This window comes from Schistocerca serialis, chromosome 3 (genome assembly GCF_023864345.2).
Source record: "Schistocerca serialis cubense isolate TAMUIC-IGC-003099 chromosome 3, iqSchSeri2.2, whole genome shotgun sequence".
Taxonomy (NCBI): Eukaryota; Metazoa; Arthropoda; class Insecta; order Orthoptera; family Acrididae; genus Schistocerca; species Schistocerca serialis.
The window spans coordinates 118203202-118229137 of record NC_064640.1 but is presented as its reverse complement, the minus strand read 5'-3'; the positions used below and the strand labels follow the sequence as shown (position 1 = coordinate 118229137).

Here is a 25936-nt window from a genome sequence, read left to right as displayed (position 1 = left end):
TATTTAAATCTCATGATTCCCTGTGTGAGGTATACAATGGTGGTAGCAGAACTGTTGCTAATTCTTCCCCAACAGGGTTTCGTGAGAACATCGTCTGTCCATTTAAGTTTCCAAGGTACCTCTGTTACACTTCTGTATCATCTACATTGGCATGTCTTAATCATAACTTGATGTTTATGATGTCATTCAATGTCTGCAGCCATACCTACTTCACAATGATTCCAAACACTCGAGCAGTACCCTAGGGCTGGTCCCTCTAATGCCCTTTACAGCAGCACTGCACTTTCCCAGAACTCTAATAGCAAATATGTCTTCCACTCACCTTACCTATTATAAATTTTCAATGTTCATCTCATTTTAATATTACCATTAAACGTTTAAATGATGTGACATGATCCAAATGTTCACTATAATCTTGTAATCCCACATTATTGTATTCTTTTTATTTGTTATAGTTATCATCTCACCTTTTTCCACATGCAAAGACAGCTGTCAGTCATTAATTTACACCAAGTGCAAATTCTTCCAAGTTTTCCTACACTTGCTTACTCTTTCCTGTAGACAACAGCATGGTCTGTGAACAATCTGACAATGATGTATACTGAAAACATTAGAGGTCTTATGAAGCTCCCATACTGAATTTCCTATGTCACATTTGTTTCTGTTGAACATTTGCCTCCCAGCACAGCATAGTGAGTTATATTACTCAAAACTTCATCAAGCCATTCATGTATCTGTGGAGATATTTCAGATGATAATATATTGATTACTAGGTACCATCGGAATGAAGTGTCAATCGCCATTCAGAGACCTAGGAAGAAGGAATTGGCATAATTGGAGTGCAGTGTCAACAACCATTCAGAGACCTAGGGAGAAGAAATCTAGATCTTCACCTGCATCTGCTATTTTCACAATATCGTGTATGAACAACGCAAGCTTGTTTCACAACAGTGGTTATTACTGAATTTGTGGTGATTCTATCACAAAAAGCTTCATTTGCTCGAGAAATGTCAAAATGTTTGAGCTTAGAATCTGTTCTAGGATGCTGGATGTTAGTGACATTGGTCTGTACCTACATGCATCTGTTCTTTTACCCTTTTTGTTAATAGGATTGATGTGGTTTCTTTCCCAGTCACATTGTCCAAAACATTCCCAGTACATATGAGCTAGTAAAATGGGCAAAGTCCACAGTGTATGCAATGTAAAATCAAACAGGAATTCTGTCAATGATTGGTGCCTTGTTTGTTTCAAGTAGTCTTAACTGTTACTCAATCCTGGGCATCCTTGTATAAATGTCTCTTATTTATGGATCAGTAGTGTGATCAAACATGGATATGGTAGTATTGTCATGTATAAATACATTTTTAAATGCAGAAATTAAGAATTCTGGCTGCTGTTTTCACTTTCAACACCACACTGATCCACAAGAGATTGAATGTAATTTTTGGAAATGTCCATTGTCTTTATATATGACCAGAACTTCCTTGCATTTTCTGATAGCTTTTTGTCTGGCTTTGACTGTGGAAATTATTACAGACTTCATGCACGACCTATCTTACAGATACATGAGTTGCTATTAAGTTCTGTCAGCTTCCCTGCAGTCTTTTTTGCAACAAGAGTACAACAGTCCATGTTTTCACAACATTCTCTAAATGGTACCATTAAACAATGGGGATCAATGCCACTTTTTATTATTTCATGTGGTATATATTTATCTAGACTGGAGATTCTGATGTCTTTGAGCTTTAACCAAAATATATTTTGTCAGATTTGAATTGAATGTTCTGCTTTGTCTTTTAAGTAACACTATGCTACTACTGGCTGTCTATCTATCTGATCAAACACAAATACTCCCCAAGCATTCTTGATAAAATTTTTGTCTTTTGTCACCACTGTTCCTTTAGTAATATACTCCTCTCATTGGTGACATTCCCAAAAAATGTCAGGTCTCTTTGTAGTCAGAAGGTTTTAAGTTTTTTTTTTCATATATGGGCTGTTGTATTAGCTGTACAGGGCAGCTGTCTGACAATGTATTTGATATTATTTCACAAGACTGTGTATTGTCACTGTCAATAATATACGCGTTAAGTTTCCCAGTCAATATTAGTCTAGTTAAAGTTGCAACCTACAACTAGTATACGCTCAAGACACTTCTGTGATGTTAAATTTAAGCTATTTTTGGATGATTTACTGAGTTATATGTTTGAATTAGTTTGCCAGTTAAACATCTGATTATTAATATAGGTCCACCAACTCTGTTTACTCAATTTGCATATGGATTCATTTATAGTGTCACTAGCCAGTTCTTAATGAAGTTAATAAGAAGTGGTAAGAATGCTGCTGTGAATTATTGCAAAAGCAGGCACAATCTGGTAACTGCAGCACGATGACATGTGGGTCAGAACAACATGTACGCAGGATTGCGAGACAGACTAGCTGCACTCAGCAGAAAACTGCACCGCACAGCAGTAATTGCCGTAGCGGGTGGATCAATGTCACCAGTGACTGGGTTCCAAGTTTTGGTGTAACAACTGCACACAAGAGATGTATAAATAGGTCTGAATATTGAGGCAGACACACTTTGAAGTCAAGCAGCATCGCCATATCATCAGGGCTCTGCTGTACAATGAGATGACTGGGCACCGGAAGCAGCAGCCACGGGCTTGAGACTGACTTGGACCAGCCACCACCAGCACTGAGTGCCTTGCAGGACTTGGTGCCTCAGCACCTCTGACCTGCCATCCGAGCCAGCCGTCGTATGACTCCTGCCAGGGGGCAGTGTCTTGTCCTGCACACAACGGTCTCTACTCACTGTCACGGTGAACATGTGCGAGGCTGAGTTGCAAGGAGAGGCCGTTCCCCAGAGGAAATCAGTCACAGCACAGCATCCCGTGTCACTTACACCACAGTCAATGCCTACTGAGGCTGCCAACCATCCTCCAGCCTGTCTACAGCATCACAGGGTGTCTGCACAAGCATCTCCTCACTGAATGCAAGCAGCCGTCCATGAGCCAGCACCAGACAGGGTCACCAGAGTGAGGCATCTGCCTCATTGAGTCAATCACAAAATGTGTAATTAAAGTTGAATAAAAGCATTTCTGTCTGTCAGTAGTGTATTCACTGGGCCTCTCAACCTGTTGTCACCACCACTCACCCTGCCAAGTGCAACCACTCTCTTCACATTTTTGACCACACTAGACTTAATGTTCTTTCTCCTTCTTGAGAATCTAATATATTTTTCTGATATATTATCCAAGTGTTGTTAAAAATTTCCCCACTCCCTACTATGGGCTTCAAACAACTCTCAGTTCCTAATATGATGTAGGAGTGACTGCTTACTAGGAGACACAGAAGTTCTGGGACTTTGCTGTGAATGGTCAGCCAGTTAACAATTAAGATGTTTAATTTCTCACAAGCCACATTTGCTACTTCATTTGTCATTGTAATTGCTTCAACTAAAGCTATTCAAGTTTCACCTGTCCACAAAAGAAGTGGATTCCACACATGTTCTGGCATCCAATGGTCATTTCTGGTGTATAGTGCATGGCTGACCTCATGATTTGGGTTAACTTTCATCACCATTTCCATCAGTGTCAGCAAAGAATCAAGAGTGGTCTCAGAGCCCAGACCTCAGACATGATCATTGCGGACTTGAGCAATGATCTGCAGATGACTGCAACCTCAGTTGATCATGGCATATCCTCTTCCATCTAGTGGATGATTCCTCCCAGGATACATACCAAGTGACAGTTGATTTGCTCCCTTCCCCTGACATTATTTCCTTCAATGGGGCCATCACACACCTGACAATGGAACTGTCTATAACTAACAGTCCCTCCTTTCCTCTGTGGGCTGCCAGACCTCGAAAGAGGAAAGAGCACAGGGCATGGCCTGCCAACTCTATCTCATTATCAGTGAGAGGTAATACTGCAAATATATTTGTTATAAGTGTGGAGCTATGAGACTTCTGGCCATTTTCCACATACAACCTTCCCTATGAAACAAGTCCAGATTTGGACACCACCTGCCAGCCACCACTGAGTGAGCACATGCCAGACTGGATTTCTCTGCAGATCGCACCAGCAACATGAGTAGCAAGAAAGGTCCACAATGCATTTTTAACACAAGGCCACACTGCCATCCCATCAAAAGCACATTTTGCAGTGGTCATATGAAACTGGTTGACAGTTGTGAATGCAGGTTCCAGTTATTCGCAGACAGCAGCCAATTCCTCCATCATGATTTCACAACAGCTGTAATCCCCCGTTATTCCACTTGTAAATCTAGCTTTTGCAGCAAAAAGTGCAGTAGAAGAATTATGTCCATAATTAGGTAGTGTTACAACCAAAAAAAACATAAAAAACTAAATTAAACACAAACTTTAAGCTCTATATGTTAAAAATGCCACTACTAACAAGTGTTAATGCCTCTGGATCTGGTGCACTAATGGGTGTTATTTTACAGTCCCTGTTTTAAACTGAATTAAGCCACAATGGAATTTATGGTGGCATTCAAACATAACAAAAACTCAATTGTGAGTGAACATACCTTCTGTAAAACAAGAAAACAGGTAAACAAATTACACAATCCAGTCACATAAATGTGACCATTGCATATTTTTGATGCCAACGTGCAATAATCACAAATACAGTGAATCTTTTCAAACTTTAATGGCACTGAATTAGCTTTAAACCATTTATTAATACCAGTGAAAATTTGATTAGTACCCATTTCTAAATCTTCACTTGACTTGCTACTTATTGCAGTGGTTGGTTGGTTGGTTTGGAGAAGGAGACCAGACAGCGTGGTCATCGGTCTCATCGGATTAGGGAAGGATTGGGAAGGAAGTCGGCCGTGCCTTTTCAGAGGAACCATCCCGGCATTTGCCTGGAGTGATTTAGGGAAATCACGGAAAACCTAAATCAGGATGGCCGGACGCGGGATTGAACCGTCGTCCTCCCGAATGCGAGTCCAGTGTCTAACCACTACGTCACCCCGCTCGGTCTTATTGCAATGTCTGCATCATCTGCAAACAAAATAAACTTAGCATCTGGCAATGTAACAGATGAGAAGTCATTAATGTACACAAGACAAATCAACAGACCCAAGATGAAGCCTTGGGAAATATCACATATAATTAATTCCCAATCACATGAACACTGACCGCTTGCTGCAAAGGTATTTTGCAACGACACCCTTTGTTTCCTTTTAGTTAGATAAGACTCACACCATTTCACAGCACTGCCAGTGACACCATAATATTCTAATTTACTTAATAGAATGCTGTGATTCACACAGTCAAAGGCTTTTGACAGGTCACAGAAAATGGCAGTTGCCTCTAATTTATTTCTAATGAGTTAAGTAGATTCTCACTGTATATATAAATAGCTTTCTCTACATCAGAACCCTTATGAAACCCAAACTGTGAGTTGGACAATATATGATTTGCATTTGGATGCTTAAGGTGGTAATTGAACAGAACCTTTTAAAATATTTTTTATAATGGTGGCAAAAGTGAAATTGGTCGACAGTTTGATGGTATATCTTTATCACCCTTTTTGTAGAGAACTCTTAACTTCAGCATATTTTAGCCAGTCTGGAAATGTTTTGCTGATAAGAGATTCTTTACACAAATAACTTAAGATAGAGCTCCACTTGCATGAGCACTCTTTAATTAACTTTGTTGATATATTATCAAAACTACTAGAATACTTAAGTCTTAAGGATTTTATTATGTATACTACTTCTTTGGGAAATGTGAGTGCCATTTCCATTTTACTGAAGGTATTTGTAAAGATTAATCTCAGAGACTTAATTGCACTGTTTACCGAACCTGATAACCCCAAGCTGTCAGTAACAGAAACAAAGTACTTGTTTAACAGGCTTTCAACACTACATGCACTTGTTACCAATGTCTCACTTGTTTTAGAGCTATCTGTTCCTCATTCTTTTTGGCCCTATTTGTCTCTGTCTTCACTATATCCCGTATGGTTTTTATTTTGTTGCCTCGTGTAATTACCTTTTTCTCATAATAAAGCTGCTTAGATTTCTGGATTACTTGCTTCAATATTTTACAGTATTCTTTGTAATGCATTACAATGCTAACAATAGAGCTGTTCCTGGATAGTATATACAGTCTCCCTTTTGTCCCACGATATATTTATTCATTGTGTAATCCATGGTTTATTTTTAGACTTCTGTTTGATTTGAGTTACCTTTAGGGGAAAACAATTTTCAAAAGAGGAAGTAACTTTATTAATGAATGCTTTGTATTTTCCATTTGAGTCGGAAGTACTGTAAATACCTATCCAGTTCATGTCTTTGAGCAATCTCCTAAACTTCTCAATTTTTGACTGATTTATTACCCTCCTGTATGGAGATTGAATAGATTTTTTTATCCAGACTAGTTGCAACATTTAACACAAGATGCTGCATGTCATGTTCAGATAGCCCATTTACTATTGGTTTTGAGGTATGACTTTTTTCCTAGATCTGTCTACAAAGATATTATCAATAGCAGTCTCAGAACATTTACATGTCCCAGTTGCAAAGTTCACAATAGGAATTAAATTGAATAACAGTGTTACTGGTTGCAATAATTGTTCGCTGACAGAGCTTTTCAATAAATCCACATTAAAATCACCAGCAACCAGTATTTCTCTATTTTTTACTGTGAGGTGGGACAACAGAGATTCCAGATTTTTTATTAAGAGGTTAAAGTTTTCGGAAGGTGCTGTGTTTATACTTACTATTAAAAAGGACTTATTAAGAAATATTACTTCTGTTGCAGAAGCTTATGAGTGATGCTCTCAGCAAAATTTATTAATATCAGTATTCTTGAAATCAAAACAGTTTCTGACAAATGTGGCAACTCCTTTCTCCATATTTTCTCTACAGAAGAAAGAAGCTAACTTGAATCATGTAACATTTAACATATATATACCAGTTTTCACATCATGTTCATAGGGGCACATTATATCAACTGATTTGCTCAACTCTAATTCTTCAACACTAATAAAGCAACTCATTAAACTTAGCCCTTAGTCCTTGGATATACTGAGGCAATAAGGATAATTGATTTTGTGCACTGGCTGAATTACAACTGGATGAACCTAATTTTTCCATCAATTTTTGAATATCTCCAGTTTCAAGCAGAGGCTGTCTGCATGAATTGTGTACATTAAAATTTGCTTTCTGGCTGCCTGTTTCTTCAATTTGAATGTAATTTTAAGCCTGTCTCTGAACATCTTTTTTTTCTACCCTCCCTACCCTAAAAACTGCTGTTCTGTCACTTGTAACCACTGGTACTTTACCGCTTGTGATAGCGCCCCCCCCCCCCCCCCTTCTTGAGTTATTTGCTATCAGCCCAGACAGTTTTCCCTTCCCTTTCATAGTGAGGTGAAGGCCATGCCTAGTATAGTCCAACCTACTGATAGAGCCAACAGGAACCACACAGATATGAGACCCCATACCTGATCCCAGCAGCTGTTCCATCTCTAAATTAACTCTCCTAACGGAAGAGTTTAAAAGAGGCCGGTCATGGTGCCTCAGAACAGATATAAGCCAAACACCAGTGTGTCTTGTAGCCGAAGCTATTTTTACCAGATCTCCCTCAATTGAATAATTAGGGCGCCTGTATATGCTGTTGCCTGCCCCACCCACTATTACCACGATGTCTTCCTTTGTGAAGTCTTTGCAAAGTGAACCTGCAGCCTCTATCACCTGATCCACACTTGCACTAAGTTTAAAAAAAACTTGTGATCCTAGTTCATCCTGCAACAGTTGGCCAACACTTCTAACATGTGAACTACCTAACAACAAAACTTTTTTCTTCTTCACAACTTTTTCTGACTTCTTACTTCTCAAATACTTTTTGAAAGTTTGTTGTGTCCTTTCTACTCCTACATCTACTTGTGGCTCATCAGTTTACAACTGTGACAACAGATTGAACCTGTTTTTCAGAGAAAGTCCTATCCTCATTTTTTCTATAAACTGGTGTCAATTCCCCCTCTCTTTTCCCTTCTCCCTCTTAACCACTCCAGATCTTGTTTTGCCTTATCAAGTTCTGTCTGAAGGGCAGCAATCTTGCCCTACTCTTCCACTATCTTCCTATCTCTACAGCAAATCCTACACAACCAATGAGCCTTGTTTATTCCTCCACTTCCCATCCCACTACAGTCAGCCACGTGAAAGAAACTGCAACAACCCTCACACCACATTGTGGAAGTAAAATCCTACACAAATGATACACTTCTCACTCATGTCAAACAAATTTTAGCTTTAGTCCAAATTAAACAAGAATAATTTCCTAGATTACTCAGTTAATATTCAAAACTTCCAGATAAATAGAAATGATTATATCTGTATTGTTTACATGACAAAACAAAAGTAAACAAAGAACTGAACCTATACTATATGAACTTTTCACTAATTTCCAAACTTAACAAAGTTACTGACTTAGTGTCAAGGATGACCAGTTCGGTGGTAACAGTCAGCAAAGCAGTGGATATGGTGACAAACTCAGCAGTCCACTAGGCAGCCACCTAAGGTTCGACAGCAACCTCAGACTAATCTTCAGAAGGCCAGACAGCATCCATTTGGTCTGGAGCCAGACTGCTACTTCTCAAATATATACTAACGCTAATAAAGTTGGTTTCTTGTAAAGCAAGGTAGCATTTTAGCTGGACAAAGTCAGCTGCATCCCTGGTGCCCCTCCCGTCTTGTCTAGTTGGCATAGTTTTATTTACTTCATGTGTTGTGATCAGTTTGTAGCTTCCTCCTGGAGTTTCTTCTGCTGTGCTAACAGAGCTCTCTGGTTATTCCAAGCCAACCCACATGAATGTGGTGCATTGGGACAACATTCCAAGCAGCTGCAGCAGTGCACAAGCTAAATTAAAATTTCACTTATACTAAGAACCTCCTCCAGCATGAGTTTGCAATTTCATGTATAATAAACTAGTATCATGATTTAGACAATTATCAAATTACTAAGGAGTAAGACTGCAATGATTTTGGTAAGTTATTGTGCTCTGTGGCTCCTTCATTAAGACTGTACACTGTGGCTGAAGTCACACTTGCCCATATACACTATGTGATCAAAAGTATCTGAACATCCCCGAAAACATACGTGTTTCATATTAGGTGCATTGTGCTGCCACCTACTGCCAGGTACTCCACATCAGTGGCCTAAATAGTAATTAGACATTGTGAGAGAGCAGAATGGATGCACCATGGAACTCACAGACTTTGAGTGCAGTCAGGTGATTGGGTGTCACTTGTGTCATACATCTGTACACGAGATTTCCACACTCCTAAACATCCCCAGGTCCATTGTTTCTGATGTGATAGTGAAGTGGAAACATGAAGGGACACGTACAACACAAAAGCATACAGGCCAACCTCATCTGTTGACTGACAGAGACCACAGACAGTTGAAGAGGGTCATAATGTGTAATAGGCAGACCTCTATCCAGACCATCACACAGGAATTCCAAACTACACCAGGATCCACTGCAAGTGTTATGACAGTTAGGCAGGAGGTGAGACAACTTGGATTTCATGGTCAAGCAGCTGCTCATAAGCCACACATCAAACCGGTAAATGCCAAATGACACCTTGTTTGGTGTAAGGAGAGTAAATATTGGATGATTGAACAGTGGAAAAACGTTGTGTGGAGTGATGAATCACAGAACACAATGTGGCGATCCAATGACAGGGTTGCGTATGGCGAATGCCTGGTGAACATCATCTGCTAGTGTGTGAAATGCCAACAGTAAAATTCAGATGCAGTGGTGTTATGGTGTGGTCGTGTTTTTCATAGAGGGGGCTTGCACCCCTTGTTGTTTTGCATGGCACTATCACAGCACAGACGTACACTGATGTTTTAAGCACCTTCTGGCTTCCCACTGTTGAAGAGCAATTGGGGGTGGCAATTGCATCTTTCAACACGATCAAGCACCTGTTCCTAATGCACGGCCTGTGGTGGAGTGGTTACACGACAATAACATCCCTGTAATGGACTGGCCTGCACAGAGTCCTGACCTGAATCCTATAGAACACCTTTGGGATGTTTTGGAACGCCGAATTGGTGCGAGGCCTCACCGAACCGTCGATACCTCTCCTCAGTGCACCACTCCGTGAAGAATGGGCTGCCATTCCCCAAGAAACTGTCCAGCACCTGATTGAATGTATGCCTGTGAGAGTGGAAGCTGTCATCAAGGCTAAGGGTGGGCCAACACCATACTGAATTCCAGCATTGCCAATGGAAGGTGCCACGAACTTGCAAGTCAGTTTCAGCCAGGTGTCTGGATACTTTTTATCACATAGTGTACCATATATCACAATTTGGCACACTTAAATATACAGTGGTGAGAAGCCTACACATGCAAAAGGTGTGATGCTTCACAAAACTGTGGGGTAACTTCGTTACGATCTTCAAGGAGACATTTTAAAGGATGCAAAGAGTACCCACTTCAACTAACAAACTGTTACATGTATCACATTTTAACTTTCAGAATGGACTGTGACTGATTAAGTAGGTACTGCTGGAAAGCTGTTAACATTGGCCATCTTCATAACCAAACAAAAACAGTACATTATGTTTCCAATAGCATATTGACATCCACATTTTGCAGATCCATGCAAGTTCTTTACACTGTAATGTACCAGTTCACATGCAAATATCTAAGGGAATTGCTGCAGCATGGTAGTGTGTATCAAGCAATCACGCACACCATATTTCTTTTCACCATCTTCATTATCAAATACCAGTGATTTTGGATAGAAATTAAAATCTTTCTTTAATGCAGATGGTTCAAACACTGTTTTTAGTATTAAGTCTAAAATACTAGACAGTTAAGTACCATTTCACAGCTTAAAAAACAATATGACATACTGTATTACTGGATATATTTTTAGTTTATAACATGCAATCAATTCAGTTTTTACTTCTAAACAAACCAGGAATGACTTCAAAATTAAAATTTTCATTTTGAGAATATTACATTTTCATGGTTAGCAATGGTGGGTAAGCTCACAGATGGGGCAGTATTCATAGTTTTCTACTGTTTCTCGGGCATACAGTCCAAGCATAAAGATGAGTGGTATACAATATAAAATTCCATTTTCAGCTGCACTACTGGAATATCTTTTTGCACCTAAACTGTGCAAGTGACAAATAAATTTTAATTTGAAAAGCTATACACCACAGCTGCTGAGAAATCACCAGTTATCAATAAAATTACATTAATGAACCAGAAATAGACCTGTGTTCAACGAACTAAAAATTTGTCCACTGAATAGATCTGGTGTGTAACATAAAAATGTATACTATTGCAACTAATAAGAAAATATGACAAAAGTCAGTTATAAATCTCTCTTTAGCTGTTTGCCACAAATTGTAAATTGTTATTTTCTCTTCTCTTCCAAAATAAATTAGTTATCTTATTTTTTACCCTACGAATTGAAAACTCTCATAAAAGTACATTTCTGCTGTCAAAATGGATATTTCTTATGTATTTGATTGCTTCTTCTCGCTGAGATCTTAATTCAGCAAAGTGGATTAAGTAACTGGAACACAATCTGTGCTAGATCTGATTCCATGTACATTCATCCCAACTACACAGGAGGGATGGGACGTATGTTATTGGGATTGTTTCTATTCCCAGTATGCCATGTGTATCAGTGGGAATACTAAAATTTGATTATTTTGGGGGTGGGGGGAGGGTTGGTTTAGTAATCTCTTTCCATAAAAATGTTCTTTCTCCATGCACACACAACAGATCCCACGAAAAGTGGGCGAATTTAGTGCTATTGTATATATTGCATTCATCGTACCGACGTTTTAGTTTCTTACCAGTGACTGCCGAGCAATTTTCGCAAGCTTATACCTGCGACTTGTGTGTACCGTACTTAATTTTAATGACTACGGTAAAATACGGTAGTAACTTGGCTGTAAAAAAGGAAAGGAGAGGATTCCATTAGGCTACAGCGCCACACGAATATTGATAGCAACATTAATTATAAAATGTTTTCCTATTAACCTATGTGCAGCATTAACAACTTCTTGTCACAAACGAGCAGCCAGCTTCTGTGCTAAATAGTAAATACGCTATCGACGACCTCCGTCCGTACTCTCCTGCCATCTACTGTCGATAGGTGGAACTCGTTCGAGGAATTGCTGTAAGATGGTGCTTTTGTGCGAAAGCAACTCCCAAAGCTGAGCTACGGGCAGTCTGTAGCAGACACTCGTGGAGAGTAGTGATAATGGAGTGAAGAAATGCAGCCATGTTGTCGTTTATTGCGTCTTCGTAGTGGTTATGTGCATTATTTATCAGTGTGTGTGAGCTAAGAAGAGTGGTGCTGTAGTACTTTATCTTCTATAGGGATTTGTGTCACTAAAATGAGTTGGGGAACGGAACTATGGGTAAGCCTTATACTTAGAAAAACGAAGAAAACGCACGGTATATGTTTGAGCCAAATACAAAATATCTGCAGTATATGTTTTATTTAGAAGTATTATTGTAATGTACCATGTCTTATTTATGGTATCAGTCACACTGATCGATTTTCTTCATGTGATGTACCTCGCAACTGTGGTAACATTACAGGGCGTATGACTTTTTTTTTTCCCCCTCCTCTTCATCGCTTACCTGTCAGGTGGAACTAACTTTTATGGTATTCGGCAGCATCAGTGTCGTGGATTTATCTGCATTCTGACATACAAAACGAAAACCACGAACTCCTGTGGAATATTCGTGTGATTAACGATTAGTTGTTTATTATTAAATTTGACATCATTATTGTGACGCAGGTATTTGTTTTGCTTACTATCTGTGTGTTCTATAACTTAAAAAAAAATAAAGGAAGCTTCCTTTCTAGTTTCAGCATTTTCAGTTTTCATTCAAAATCTAGCGATAGGTAGTTACGTCCATGAATAATTTGTCACTTCAACGGCGTGGAACCGGCGTATAGAAAGACAGTATGCATTTGTTTATGTCGTGACGCTTGTTGCTATTGCTATAGTTACGTGCAGATTACCGTGAATTTTCGCATACGAACCTAGCGACTGATAGCAAAATATTTTCAATTCGACATGTTTCTGTTTATATTAGTGAACAGTAATCTTATAAATAGAAAAGTAATTACAATATTTCACTATTTAATATATCATTACAAGGCATGTGTCTTAAGAAACGCCAGTTACGAAAAAAAGGACGGTAAAATGTGTACCAACATACCGCTGCTCAAATAATAAATGCTTGCGCTCACGTTAATTGGCTATATTTGCCCCCATGATCCGTCGTTGTGGAAAGAAAGTAAATTGATCGTTTTTAATCATATGTATCCACTCGAACAAATGTTGCTACGTACTGTTTACGCCTTGTCAGTAGACGACGCTTGTGAACACAAGCATGAATTCGTGTCAGGTGTAGCTTCCACTAGTCGAGAAAGCAGATTTGTTGTTAGAATGCCACCAGCTTTGCGCTTTTTTCGGGACTGTAACTCGAAGCATTCACTACATTATAGGTCCCAAGTTTTTATATTTTTTACTGTAAATGTGTATGATGATAAGTATGAAGTGAATTAAGCACTAAGCAAACAAACCCAAACAGTTCCACGCCTAAATGTTGTTGTATGGATCATTGCCCGGCGTTTCACAAACGCCTGACATTTGTGTAAACTGCAACAGGCCTCGGCGTGGTGATAATTGCCCCCTGATGTAGATAGCAAGTATACAGTTGATCTACATTGGGTATACGTTTTTCGTTAGCCAGCTGAGTGACGCCCTTGGACGCGCAGAAGTTCGTTCCTACCGGTTTCTTTTACAGTTGTTAGAAAAACCGTTGATACAGTACATACGTCACATACCATGTAGGTCGTGTCTCACGAAATCCAGACAGCTGGTTTGGCGTAATGCTGTGGTCCACAGCGATAAGTTATATATATATATATATATATATATATATATATATATATATATATATATATATATATATATATATATATATATTTTACAGCGACAGAATGTGATTATAAACGATAGACAAATTTCGATTGTAGCAGTGCTAAGTTTTGACATGAAAGAAGCTTTGGATATTTTACAGAGAAATTTCCTTGGTGTGCCTTGTTTTCAGCAGAGTCGTTCGCAAAAATGCAGCTCAGAGTGGCTTTTTATAATTCCTTCTAATTTTACAGCGAATTTGACTTTTTTCTGCAGAATATGCGTGCAGTCACGAGTGCTGGTTAATGACCCACAGCTGGTAGGTCATCCTGTACGAAGCGTTATTACACTGAAGAAATTTGTGATCACATCCGAATTACTGTCAGGCAATGACCAGAAGTGATTTAGGTTACCCAAGAAAATTAATGATGGTAACCATCCCGTACCGAATAAATCATCTAGATATCGTTAACGCACATTGTTGTTGATCAAATCAGCATTTCGTTGATCACACTGATGTGTAGGCCTATATAAGTTAAGCCAGTAACAACTAGCCCAATATTTCTAATGTACCTAAAGGAAAAAAAATAGTTAAAACTTCGAAACATTTAGAATCAGTCTGCTTAGGAAGAAACATTGACACACATAAATACGACAGCTGTATAGGTTTGTAAAGGATTTTTCCCATCGGATTTCCATGTCGAAGTGTGTTTGACAGTTGCTTCAGACTGGCGTTGGGGTACTGCATTGATATCGAGAATTCCATATAATCCTAGAACGCCTAACAAAGTTACATTCAGTACACTGGTAATTGACGAAACAATCAGTTTCCAGGCAAGTTAGTTCTCGAGACTCTATAGGACTAATGCAATCCTCAAGTAAGGGTAGACTTATTTGTATGAATATAGTGTTATTGTGTCATCTGGCCATCTTCGAGTGACTTTATTGGCGTAGACTCAAACAAAATGTTATTGTTGTATCAAGCAAGAAATCAATGTTTTTATTGTGTTATTACTTTGACATTAAACGATGGACACCAACACCGAGGAATGGAAGATGTCTTTGGTTTCGCGAATGTAGACGCCAGATGCAGCTGCAGACTAGACGATAAATCTCATAACACGGGGTATCCTCAACAATATCTCTTGTATCTATGGCATATCTAGTTTCCGTTTTGCGACGAATCGAGAGTATAAAATCACCCAGAGAGATGCACGGAGATTCTCAAAGATTGTGCAGGCGGTGGCGAAGGAGCGCACTTCGGATTCCCATTCGGTCCATCATAGTTTAGATTTCGTGCTTTTCTTACATCGATACAGGCGATTTTTCCTTCAACAAGCAAATAAACGATTTCCTTCCCAATACGAGGTAGTGCACCATTTCTAATGACGTCAACCAGATGTTAAACTCTTTATGCTCCTTCATAGGCCTATATCTTTCCGAGAAACCTACATGATTACTTTACGATCTTGTTAAAATGGAATCAAATAATCGTCACAATCTGGACTAAAATATGGATAGAATAGGATGAAAAAATAATTGTGCGTCAGGTGTACCAAGATGAACGTTTAGGAGGTTGGACACTGTTGTATTTCAATGTTCTTATATTTTACCACAGATTGTAAGAAATCGGATGATGCTAACTGCTGAAACTAGTTATTTGTGAAGTGGACAAAATTAAAATATTCGTAATATAGAGTGAACATTGTTGGAAATTGTTTTTATTCTTTAAGAAATCCGACTACACTATTTGTAACTTAGGGAGAGACATTTCCAGGCTTGGGTGCTCCCGAGTGTTACAGAGCATCCGACTCCGGAAACAGGCCGCTGGGATTATTCTCAGGCTTGGCGAAAGCGGACGTGAGGCAAACGTGCAACGAATACTGATTATAGAGTTTCGTCAGTAAATCGTGCCGACGGACAGGGAAAGAAGAGCTGTTTTGTGGCGACTGGAGATGGTGGTCGTGAGCCGTAGATTGCCCCGGCGATGTACTGTTCTGGCAGGCGCCCCCTTCGCGGCTGCGTGGACTGTGAAGTGTTTCGACGAGTGGAAGGCGTCTTGTGGAGGGACGGGGGAAGCTGGGGGTAATCCACGCTGCCAGGTGCACAGCGAGCAGCTGCTGGGTGTGGCATATCTCTGAAGTATCTGTCTGGCGCGTGGTCTCTCTCTCTCTCTCTCTCTCTCTCTCTCTCTCTCTCTCTCTCTCTCTCTCTCTCTAGAGAGAGGGGGGGATGGGGAATAATGTAAAAGTTGCTGCCAGCAATATCGGCAATTTATTCAGTTTTTATTTTTTCCATCACCGCCACTGATGTGGGGAAATAATAGTTCCTGAAGCTTCATCCAAGTTTTATGTATCTTTTGCCAATCTGCACGAAACTAGGTGCGTAACGATAAGATGTTGGACTTGTGAATCAATTTTGGCTCGTATTCCAGTCTGAGTTTTTCTCGGCATTCTCAAACTTGTCTGCAAAACTGGAATGGTCCTTTAACATTACAATGTGCTACCCTTTCACCCCTAGATCATCCTTTTCTATCCCTACCCCACATCCTCGATCCACTCTTGAGAGAAACTGGACGTAGTCTCAAACGATCTTATTGTTGACGCGAAAGTACGTCGCAAAAGGAAAGACAAAGTTGAAAACGTGTTCGCTCTATGACTCTTGAAACTAAATTTGCAGTAAGATGACTTTCACCAGCTTTGTCAACCTGCTCTCAAGCTCTTCGGATTGCAACATCACTATGCACATCATCATTTCGAGTAAATAGGCTCCGCATCAATTCCGCAGACGTCTCTTCTCGCGATGTTAGCTAAAATGTTTCTCAGTACGACATTATTTCCACCTGCCGGTAATGATGTGCTGACGCATCGTTGTCCAGCTGGTAGATTTTAGAGATGTACAGTAAGAAATTTTTACGAGAACTCTCATACTGAAGACGTTACTAGAGTATTTTTTCCATTCTGTTAATTACATAGTCGAATTTCGGGAAATAAATGAACATGCATCCAGTGTGTTTTTTCTTACGGAATTGTGCTTAAGTCACCAGAATGTTCTGGAAATGTTCTTATAATATTGACTGGCGGTATGTTGTGAAATATATTGGTTTTTAGAAACTCTCCACCTCATAGCTTCACGGAGTTGACTAGCTAACCACAAATCTTGTTGGCCTCATTACCAGATTTATGAATAGTGCTGTTTACAGCTAATCTTCAGACTTAAAAGTGACGTGAAACTTATGGTCAGTGTTGATGACCTTGCTGAACTGGCGAAGAGGTTCTATGGTTCATATTAGAACTTCTGGTTGAAAAGCTGCCTCTAATAAGTATTCAATATGTTGTTTTACCGGCCTCATTTCTGAAAAAAAATCCTATAAAACACAGCACACTAAAGAGAAAATATGCAATAACATTATTGTTTAATTTCCAGTACAGGCGTATAGCCCGTGTCCATTGCTGAGGGGAAACTGGAATGCCCATTTTTTAAACGTTTACGTTTCCCACTTGGGTTTGCCGTCTTGAGTTATCGGCCGTTTTAGCAAATGACGTGCGGGCTGTCGACCGCGTTTTACTTTTTATCCGCCAAAGCAATATGGCTAAGGCCATTTAATTTTAGTTTCGGACTTCTGTTTCTGTATGGTGTTTTTTTAGCCCGTTCTACACGTGCCCGTTTTTAGCTGTCTTCTCTTATGTTAATTGGGACTGACGTATAGTCGTTTTTAACCCCTCTGTCTTCTTGTTCTATAGTTTTGACTTGGGCGCGTATGACCTCAGTTTTTTTTTTTTTTTTTGCGCCCTAAGGCAAAACAAAACCAAACCAAACCAGGGCTCATATAAATGGAGCTTTACAGAAAAACTAAATGAAGGGAATTTTTACGAGCCAGACTCAGATGAGACTTAGTGGTAACCTATCGTGCATACGTAGCCGGCGAAACATGTGAAGATACGTACATTACCATCGAAATATGCCGCGCACCCACTTTCCTTTGTGACTCGTTTTAAAAACTGGCCCAAAGTATGTCTTCTGCCGTGTGCTGTTTTCTTCTTTTCAATGATGCCGTTGTGTGACACCTAATTTCGTTGCTGTTAAAACTAATTATCGCAAGTTGCCACTATTCAAGAGTTTACATCATGAAATTCAAATCATTTATGCGATCATAAACTGATTTAAAAGTTTTACTAATGTTAGAGATAAAAATTTTATGGAGCGTGTTCATAGTAATTTTTCCTCGAAGGAGAATATGACGATATATCTTGCCAGTTTTAACGATGATATGTAATTATTCGGGCTTAAATTCTTCGTAAAGTACATTATGCACTATTTACGAGAAGAGAAGGTATCGGAAACGCTTGTTTTGGTAGATGAAACTGTCATTTTCTTCTTACAACGTTTTAAAGTTCTCAATAGCGAGAACTATCACATTTTCGTTTACACTCGTAAATACGTATATACAGTCTGATGTTAACATCGATGGACGCCTTAAGCGACATTTCAAATGGAAAGCAAAGAACATGATTCGTAATATAGTTATGTACTGGGATTGAATCTGGACCCACACCAAGTTGTCAATGTATCACGTTGCTTAATTCTCTAGGTTATGAAATTTACCAAACTCTCTGCTCCCACTGTTGAACTAGGTACTTGTGACTACGCAAGCATATTGCTGTCTGGCATGCATTGCATTACTGCGCATGAAATTTAGTTGCTCGGTGGATGGTGGAAAATTTTTAACTAAACCTCCGTCGAGTGCTGCACCATGACACTGACAAGCAAGTTGGGCGTTTTTTCTGTATGCTACATTGCGGTTAGCACTGTAGCCCACCGTGTTGGTAAAAGTAGACCGATGTTTCAGGTTTTTGTCTTCATAGATTCAACAGTCCAAATATCAGTCTTGGGTGCTTCCAGGATACGGGGTCAGTCAATACCCCGTTGCCGGCACAGTTCTGCAGGCGATCTCTTATTATAGGCGATTCTCGGTATGTCTGCTTGAATGGTTGACTAGACAGAACAGCTCTTATTCCTCTTTTTATTATTATTCTAATAGTTTGGATTGTCTTAACTAACCAAATGCGCTACGGTCGCAGGTTCGGATCCTGCCTCGGGCATGGATGTGTGTGATGTCCTTAGCTTAGTTAGGTTTAAGTAGTTCTAACGTAAGTCTAGGGGACTGATGACCTCAGATGGTAAGTCCCATAGTGCTCAGAGCCATTTGAACTAACCAAGTGATAAAGTACTGTTCTGTTAAAGCGTCTAAGTGCACCCGAAAGAAAATCTATACCTGTTAGTCATATGAAATGAGTGTCTGTGGGTGCTAAACTTTTTCCTTCAATGAACATTTACATACGCCTAGTAGAATCCCTTAAGGAAGGAAGTGGTAAAGTTTCTGGCAAAATCCATTCATGTTACTCACCCTACACTTCGCAGCGAGACGTTAAACCTTAACAAAAAGAAGTAAAGTAAGGATTTAAATCTCTGGAATATTAACAACAGCCTGAGTTGGCTTGTTCAAATGGCTCTGAGCACTATGGGACTTAACATCTATGGTCATCAGTCCCCTAGAACTTAGAACTACTTAAACCTAACTAACCTAAGGACATCACACAACACAACAGCCTGAGTTAGTGCAGTGCAACGCCAGAAATGTAAGATAACCATACTTCAAGCGAACCCATGCACCGGATTGGTGGCTGTTGGTCAGTCTGTGTGTGACTTTTAGGGTGTTGCCTGCACATTTGTAGGAGAAAACCGGTCATAATTTCCTATCCATGGCTCAGAAACCCAACGTAAGCCGTTGAAACACACGAAACAGAGTTAACATTTAAAGACACATTCCGTGGCCATAATGTAGGTGGCGGAATGTTGTTTGGCAATAGGAACAGGACCTTTACATCCAGACTGCAGGCTCACGATAGGCAGACTCATCAGGCAGGAAGTTTGCAGTGAAATGAGATATCCGCTTGGAGAGGGCCGAGGAGACAGCGAGATCTTGCATTGGTATCTTAGTACACAACATTGGTAAATATTGCGCAACACGTAGAATGAATGACATCGAAACTAGGAGGTTGTATAGATAGGTGTGCTAATAGCAAGTGATTGCTGAGCAGTAGCATACACAGAGGCTCAGTAGCACTGTCTCGCGAGACTAGGCGTAGTGGTTAGGTCAGCACAAGACTCGCATTATGTGGGACGGTGATGCAAATTCCCGTCTTGCCATCCAAATTCTGGTTTTCCGAGGTTTTTCTAAAGCACTTAAAGCCGATGCCCTTTCCTGCCCGAGCTTGTGCTCTTCTCTAAATAGCCTCGTCGTTGACGGGACGTAAAACCCTGATTTCCTTGCCCCTCCCGCCCTTTTTTTAATTGAAAATTCAGTGTTTACCAAGGCGCAGCATGTGAAGACGGTTGAAACGATTAGGATGTCTGAAAGCAAGTGCCAGAATCCTTCGTTGGCGTCAGAGCACCAGTAAGTTCGTACGTGGCGGAGCATTCAGTTTCCGGGAAATGAGTTTGCCGCGTAACTAAATTATGACTATGCTGCTACGGCAGAGGCGTGTACAAAATTAGTGAACAGTTATTGTTACGAAGTGATGGGCGAGTGCAATACGACCGCAGTACTGTCCACGTGGCTATAAATGATCTCGTAGCTTAGTCTGGTGTTGATCCATCGCTAGAACATTGCAAATTATGTGGAGCTATGTGCCTCAATAGTTCGACATCGTGTGCTGGTCTGCTGACACGGATACAGTTGTATGGACTTAACTTGTCCAGAGATCATAAACGATTCAGACACCAGTGGGCATGTTAACCTTGTCGTTGGTGTGCTGACTGGCAAAACAATGTACCTGGGCGAGCCCCTTTGCAAACAGTTCTACAGTGATGTTAACATGCATGTTAAATCCTACTGTGGTGATGTCTACATAGCAGCTTGCATTGTTGAGCAGCTTAGTGGAGAAACGCCAAGTTTGATGTTTTTAGAGCACTGTTGGATGCAGCGTGCTATCTTCTACATCTACGTGATTACTGAACAATTCGCAGTTAGGTGTTTGGCAAAAGGTTCACAGAATCACTTTGACTGTTTCTAAACCGTTCCACACACGAATAACACATGGGGAAAAAGAACACCTAAATCTTTCGATGGGAGCTATGGTTTATTTTTTACTATGGCCATTTCTCTTCACTCAACCCTTATGAGCAATGCGAAGAACAACAGCTACATTAGCGATATTTAGGAGTCTAAGGTACCACCTATCCTTCAGGAAACTCCACAAGTAGTATTTGAGCAGGACAATTCTTGGCCACGAGTGTCTAGAAATCAGCAAGTCTCCTTTGAAGAAGGGTGCATACCACTGGTTCCTTGGCCTGCAAATGTCACATGGAACATATCTGTGATGTGGTTCGTCGGTAACTCATTTGTCACGGTCTACCAGCGATTACTGTTGATTTATGAACTTGACTGCAGACTCCCCAAGAACATGCCTTGTTCGTCCTTGACTATACCACGACGGTTAGAGGCTCTAATAGCAGCATTTGGTGGCTGCACACCATACAGAATTCCCAAAGTCTGTGAACGTGTACAGTTTCGACTTTACTCTTCTTGGCGTTGCAGTTATGTTAGTGCACAATCTAAACGTGCCGTGAAAGAAAATTTGTTCCTCTGCGAAAAAGAAAAAATAAATCCCTTGCTTTTGAAGTCAGCATTGATGCCGATGAGTACTGTTCTGGAATTCATGTTGTAAATAGTATTTCGTTGTGACAGAATTCCATCACACAAAATACACCATTTTCGAAAAATTGTTGCATTGATCCGTCTTCCGGGTTCCCGGGTTCGATTTCCGGCGGGGTCAGGGATTTTCTCTGCCTCGTGATGACTGGGTGTTGCATGAAGTCCTTAGGTTAGTTAGGTTTAAGTAGTTCTAAGTTCTAGGGGACTGATGACCATAGATGTTAAGTCCCATAGTGCTCAGAGCCATTTGAACCATTTGACCCGTCTCAACAAAGACTACTATAATGAATACAACACATAATTTGAATCAAATTTAAGCTGATTTAGAAGATAGTGCACTCAAGTGTTTGTCATAAGCAACGGAAATGAGTATCTTGCCGATGTAACAGGTTATTGCTGTAATTAATTCGTACTGCTACATCTCAGCAGCCTAAAGCGTTATTCTAAGTGTTCTTAGAAAATAATTGGAAGACATCTTTCAGTCAGTGACTGTACAGCAGCTAACCAACAAGATAATTCATCACATGAGGTCATAATTTCTTCCTCGGTGAATTTTCAAAGTAGATAAGTGCTCCGTTACTATTGGAAGGATTGTCTAGAATTTAATATGGCGTCGACGTAACGTAATTAGAGATGGAGCCCAGCCTGGTTCGGATGCAGAAGAATGGAGAAGGAAATTGGCCCTGGCCTTTTCAGAAGAACCATCCTGATATTTGGCTTGAGTGATTTAGTGACAGCGCGGAAAACCCCAATCTGGATGGCCGATCGGGATCTGAACCACAATAATCTCTAAGGATAGTCCAAGGCCCAAACTCTGCACCACCTCTCTCAGTAATCATCCCTAATGTTGAGAGTAACAAGTTTCCATGTGGCATCGTTCTATTACCCGTCGTATTCGTATCATACTCTGATTGTCCTTAAACTATTGTGAAGGCTTTTCTGGGACAGATACGGGCTGTAAAGTCGACCCCTCAGACTCACTCACTCACTCATTCATTCATTCATTCATTCTTTCTTTCTGAATGAACATTGCCACTTGCCGGTTGGTTTGTAGCCGGATCTACAAGTCAAGTTGACGTAATATTTCGACGGTCTACCTGGCCGTTATTTTCAAGTGAGATTTTCATAGAAGTGAAAGAACGGAATCAACAACAGCAGCGGCTCATCTGGAGAGAGAGAGAGAGAGAGAGAGAGAGAGAGAGAGAGAGAAAGAGAAAAAAAAGGTGGACCGCCGAAATATTGTCGAATTGACTTGAATATCCGGCTGCAAACCCGAGAAGAGCACAATATCAAAAGTTATTCCGCAAGGAACGCTTACGAAGTCATAACATTGCCGCTTTTATTGTGAATTAGAAGGTGTCTTGCCAGGAATAATTTCTAATGCGCATACGGCAACGCTCGTCAGTGAAGGAGCAAAAGCCAATCGCGTGGGAGGGGAACGAGTTTAAGAAAAATTCATGTTCAGTTTCGCCCAAAGTGCCGCTGGAAATTAAGCGAAACTCACGCTGGGACGCAAACTGCTGTCCACTATATTCAGAACCTAACACATTATGGCTTTGCTATTTCGCTCGGGGGTTGGAATAGAATTAACTTGGCCTTTCGGGTCACGCATAGCCACCGGTAGATAGTTTGTACAGGTTATTCGCGTATTTTACTTGCAAGACACGAGTACCTATGGTATTTTTGTTATACGTGTTAGCGCAACAAATGCTCAATAAAAGTAGATAGATGTATGTCTTGATGTGGACAAAGTAAAATAATGTTTTGCATGTTGTTTAGAAATATTGTGTGCAATCGATTTTCGCCAATAATTTCTTTGAGAAACTTCACTTTCCAAGAAATTTGTTCACGTACAGAGTGTCTTCGCCTAGGGGACAATCTTAAGAGATGAGCACGAAAAATGCTATTGGCCATCTTAAATGCAGACGGTGGCAACCTGCGTCTGAGCTGAGAGTATAACGGTTGTCAGGAGCCAGAGAACCTGTACTCGTACTGTTAGGGCTGGCCAAAGCGGGCTGCCGGCAGCTGCTGCGCGACCGCCACAAATTCTCTGCACTTGCAACTTTCACTACCATCTTTAGTGATAGCGAAGATTAAAAAATGGCAGGAAGCTTCGTTGCCGAGTTCCTCCTTGAATACCGATATGACCCCATATTACGCGCGATGCGTAAATTTTGAAGGTATGTTTTTGAATTAACATTTTCTTCTCCTCAAATTGGATTGAAGTTACATATTGCAATATCGACTACAGACTCCAGGAACTGCATCAGGGGCAAAATTTCTTTCTACCTTCAGAGGTTTCTTGTAAACAGTTAAATACCAAAAGTTACAAACTGTTCCCTGCTTATCACCAACTTGTCTCGGTCGTTATAATTCATTAAGATGCGGCAGTGAACTCGTACAGCGAACTTCAGACACGATGGTTGCCTTGACCAATGCCTGCGGAGCATTGGGCTGATGACGAGGCTTCATAGAGATACGAAAAAAAGAAGGCGTTATGCTTATGACTTCATCATGCTCGAACATCCCGATTTGAAGTCGCAAGCGACTACGGATTTTTGTTAAATAGCAATTACATATTTTAAAAAGTGTGTGCATTGTCGTCATACTTCGTACGTACATGCGTTCTCTGACAAGGTAACAAGCATTCTTCTGGTAGTATCATGTGTAGCTTTTGGATTCCGATGATAGTGTGGAATGACACCTAAAATTCGTCTAATGCAATTATTTTTTGTGTTGACGCATACGGAAAAGCGGAGGGATGTTTAGTCCCATACTTGGTCTGCTCATCACATGAAGTAGTCGTACCACTGGAAAGGTGTTTCGTTATCAAGCGACATGACGTGGGAATTTCGGAAGCAGCAGCGCTCAGACTGTCATCTGGTAACCTCATTTAGTGGCGTCCGTGAACTTCTAAATGGTAGCAACACAGTTACCCACGCAGATCTTTCTCTGTAAACAAATATTTTTGATCTTATAGTGCTGCCATAGTCAGCAGCTATAACACCTAGTTTCTGAAAAGAATACTCTTGGAAAGTTTACTCTGACAAGATGTGACACTCTCTTGACCTGTATGGTAAAATGTAACTGTTTCGCCAGGTGTTAAAAAATACAAAATTAAGTAGGTTACTGTTTCTAGAATTTTTAATGGTTTTTCTGTACTTCATTGTATCAATAGCCAAGGAAAAATTTGTATTCCGGAGAAATTGGCATCTTTGACTGCAAATATGTTGTAATTACAGTTTACGGAACGATCGGTTGTTTTGTTTGCTAAAACTGTCGAGTATATGTGGACTTCGCGAAGAGTAACTGACTCCAGCCCGCCTTCTACTTTTCCCCCACGATGACCAAGCGCTAAACTTCATTTACGCTTTCTTTCTTTCTTTCTTTCTTTCAACAAGTTATAGAGTAATTTTGTAGATGCTGCAATGACTGAATAGCTAATTTTTCTGTTTCTTTATGTGATATGTTGTTGCTTTTAGTAGCTTTTGTTATCCTGTGAGAAGATTGTTGTGCATGCCTACGAGTGTTAAGCGTTTTCGGAGGAAATGCTGAAGTTGTTCTCCATCTCCCCGGTGTTTGTTAATACGTCGGCGGCGTGCTTTACCTTACTTGGAATACGCTGTAGACGTTACTTTGTTAAAACAACGGGTTCTGGTTGTTTTCAGATCTTTTGTCTCTTGAATATCTGCTCAGAATGACATTTTAATATTCAGTCAAAGTCTGACATTAATACCGTACACTTCATATCACAATAAAGCAAGATAGCACAGAGGCAAACAGAGAACTGGTATTCAAGATTATGGTACAATCCTGGTGTGTCTGTCCTGAATTATGTTTTCCATAGTTATCCTGAATCCTTCAGACGATGCGCAGAACGGTTCCATAAGACAGGTCGCGAAGGCCTTCAGTCTTCCTACGGTGAAGTTAGTGTCCCGTCCTTAATGACATCTCTGCTGACGAGGCGTTACACACTAACAAACAAGACGTACCGACACCTATGAGTATTCCTCCTTAAAATTTCCACCTAATGATTTGGAGAACAGATAATTTGTTAGCAATGGCTGCATGTACATACATAATCTATTCTTCCATAAGTGTCCTGGGGAAGCAAAAACCAGAGTATAACGAAGCAGCTTATCAACGGTTGGAGCTTTCAATTCTTCGCTTGGAGATGGTAAATTGTTGGTACTTCATTAGGCCTAATTATCAAGATAAGTCAACTCTTGACTGTTGCATACCGTATTGGAGAAGAGACTATTTTCAATTGAATTCAA

At 40.2% G+C, this 25936-nt stretch overlaps 1 protein-coding gene and 1 long non-coding RNA gene across 6 annotated transcripts in view; one reads left to right on the top strand and one right to left on the bottom strand.

The window, feature by feature from the left end:
* Positions 1 to 12139, bottom strand: part of LOC126469806 (uncharacterized) — a 58770-nt gene extending 46631 nt beyond the window's left edge. The window contains exons 1-2 of the long non-coding RNA XR_007586079.1: positions 12042 to 12139; positions 11855 to 11950 (exon numbers count right to left, since the gene is read on the bottom strand). This is a non-coding gene — a long non-coding RNA (uncharacterized LOC126469806). The remainder of the gene's footprint in view (positions 1 to 11854; positions 11951 to 12041) is intronic.
* A 68-nt stretch (positions 12140 to 12207) lies between these two features.
* The window catches only part of LOC126469805 (formin-binding protein 1-like), a 364658-nt gene continuing 350929 nt past the window's right edge, over positions 12208 to 25936 (top strand). For 4 of the 5 annotated variants that reach the window (XM_050097065.1, XM_050097068.1, XM_050097064.1 and 1 more), the window contains exon 1: positions 12209 to 12424. In XM_050097065.1, the coding sequence (XP_049953022.1) occupies positions 12401 to 12424 (24 nt within the window). In that variant the 5' untranslated portion in view covers positions 12209 to 12400. Of the gene's footprint in view, positions 12425 to 25936 lie in introns of all 5 variants that reach the window. The other variant, XM_050097066.1, reaches the window with a different exon arrangement.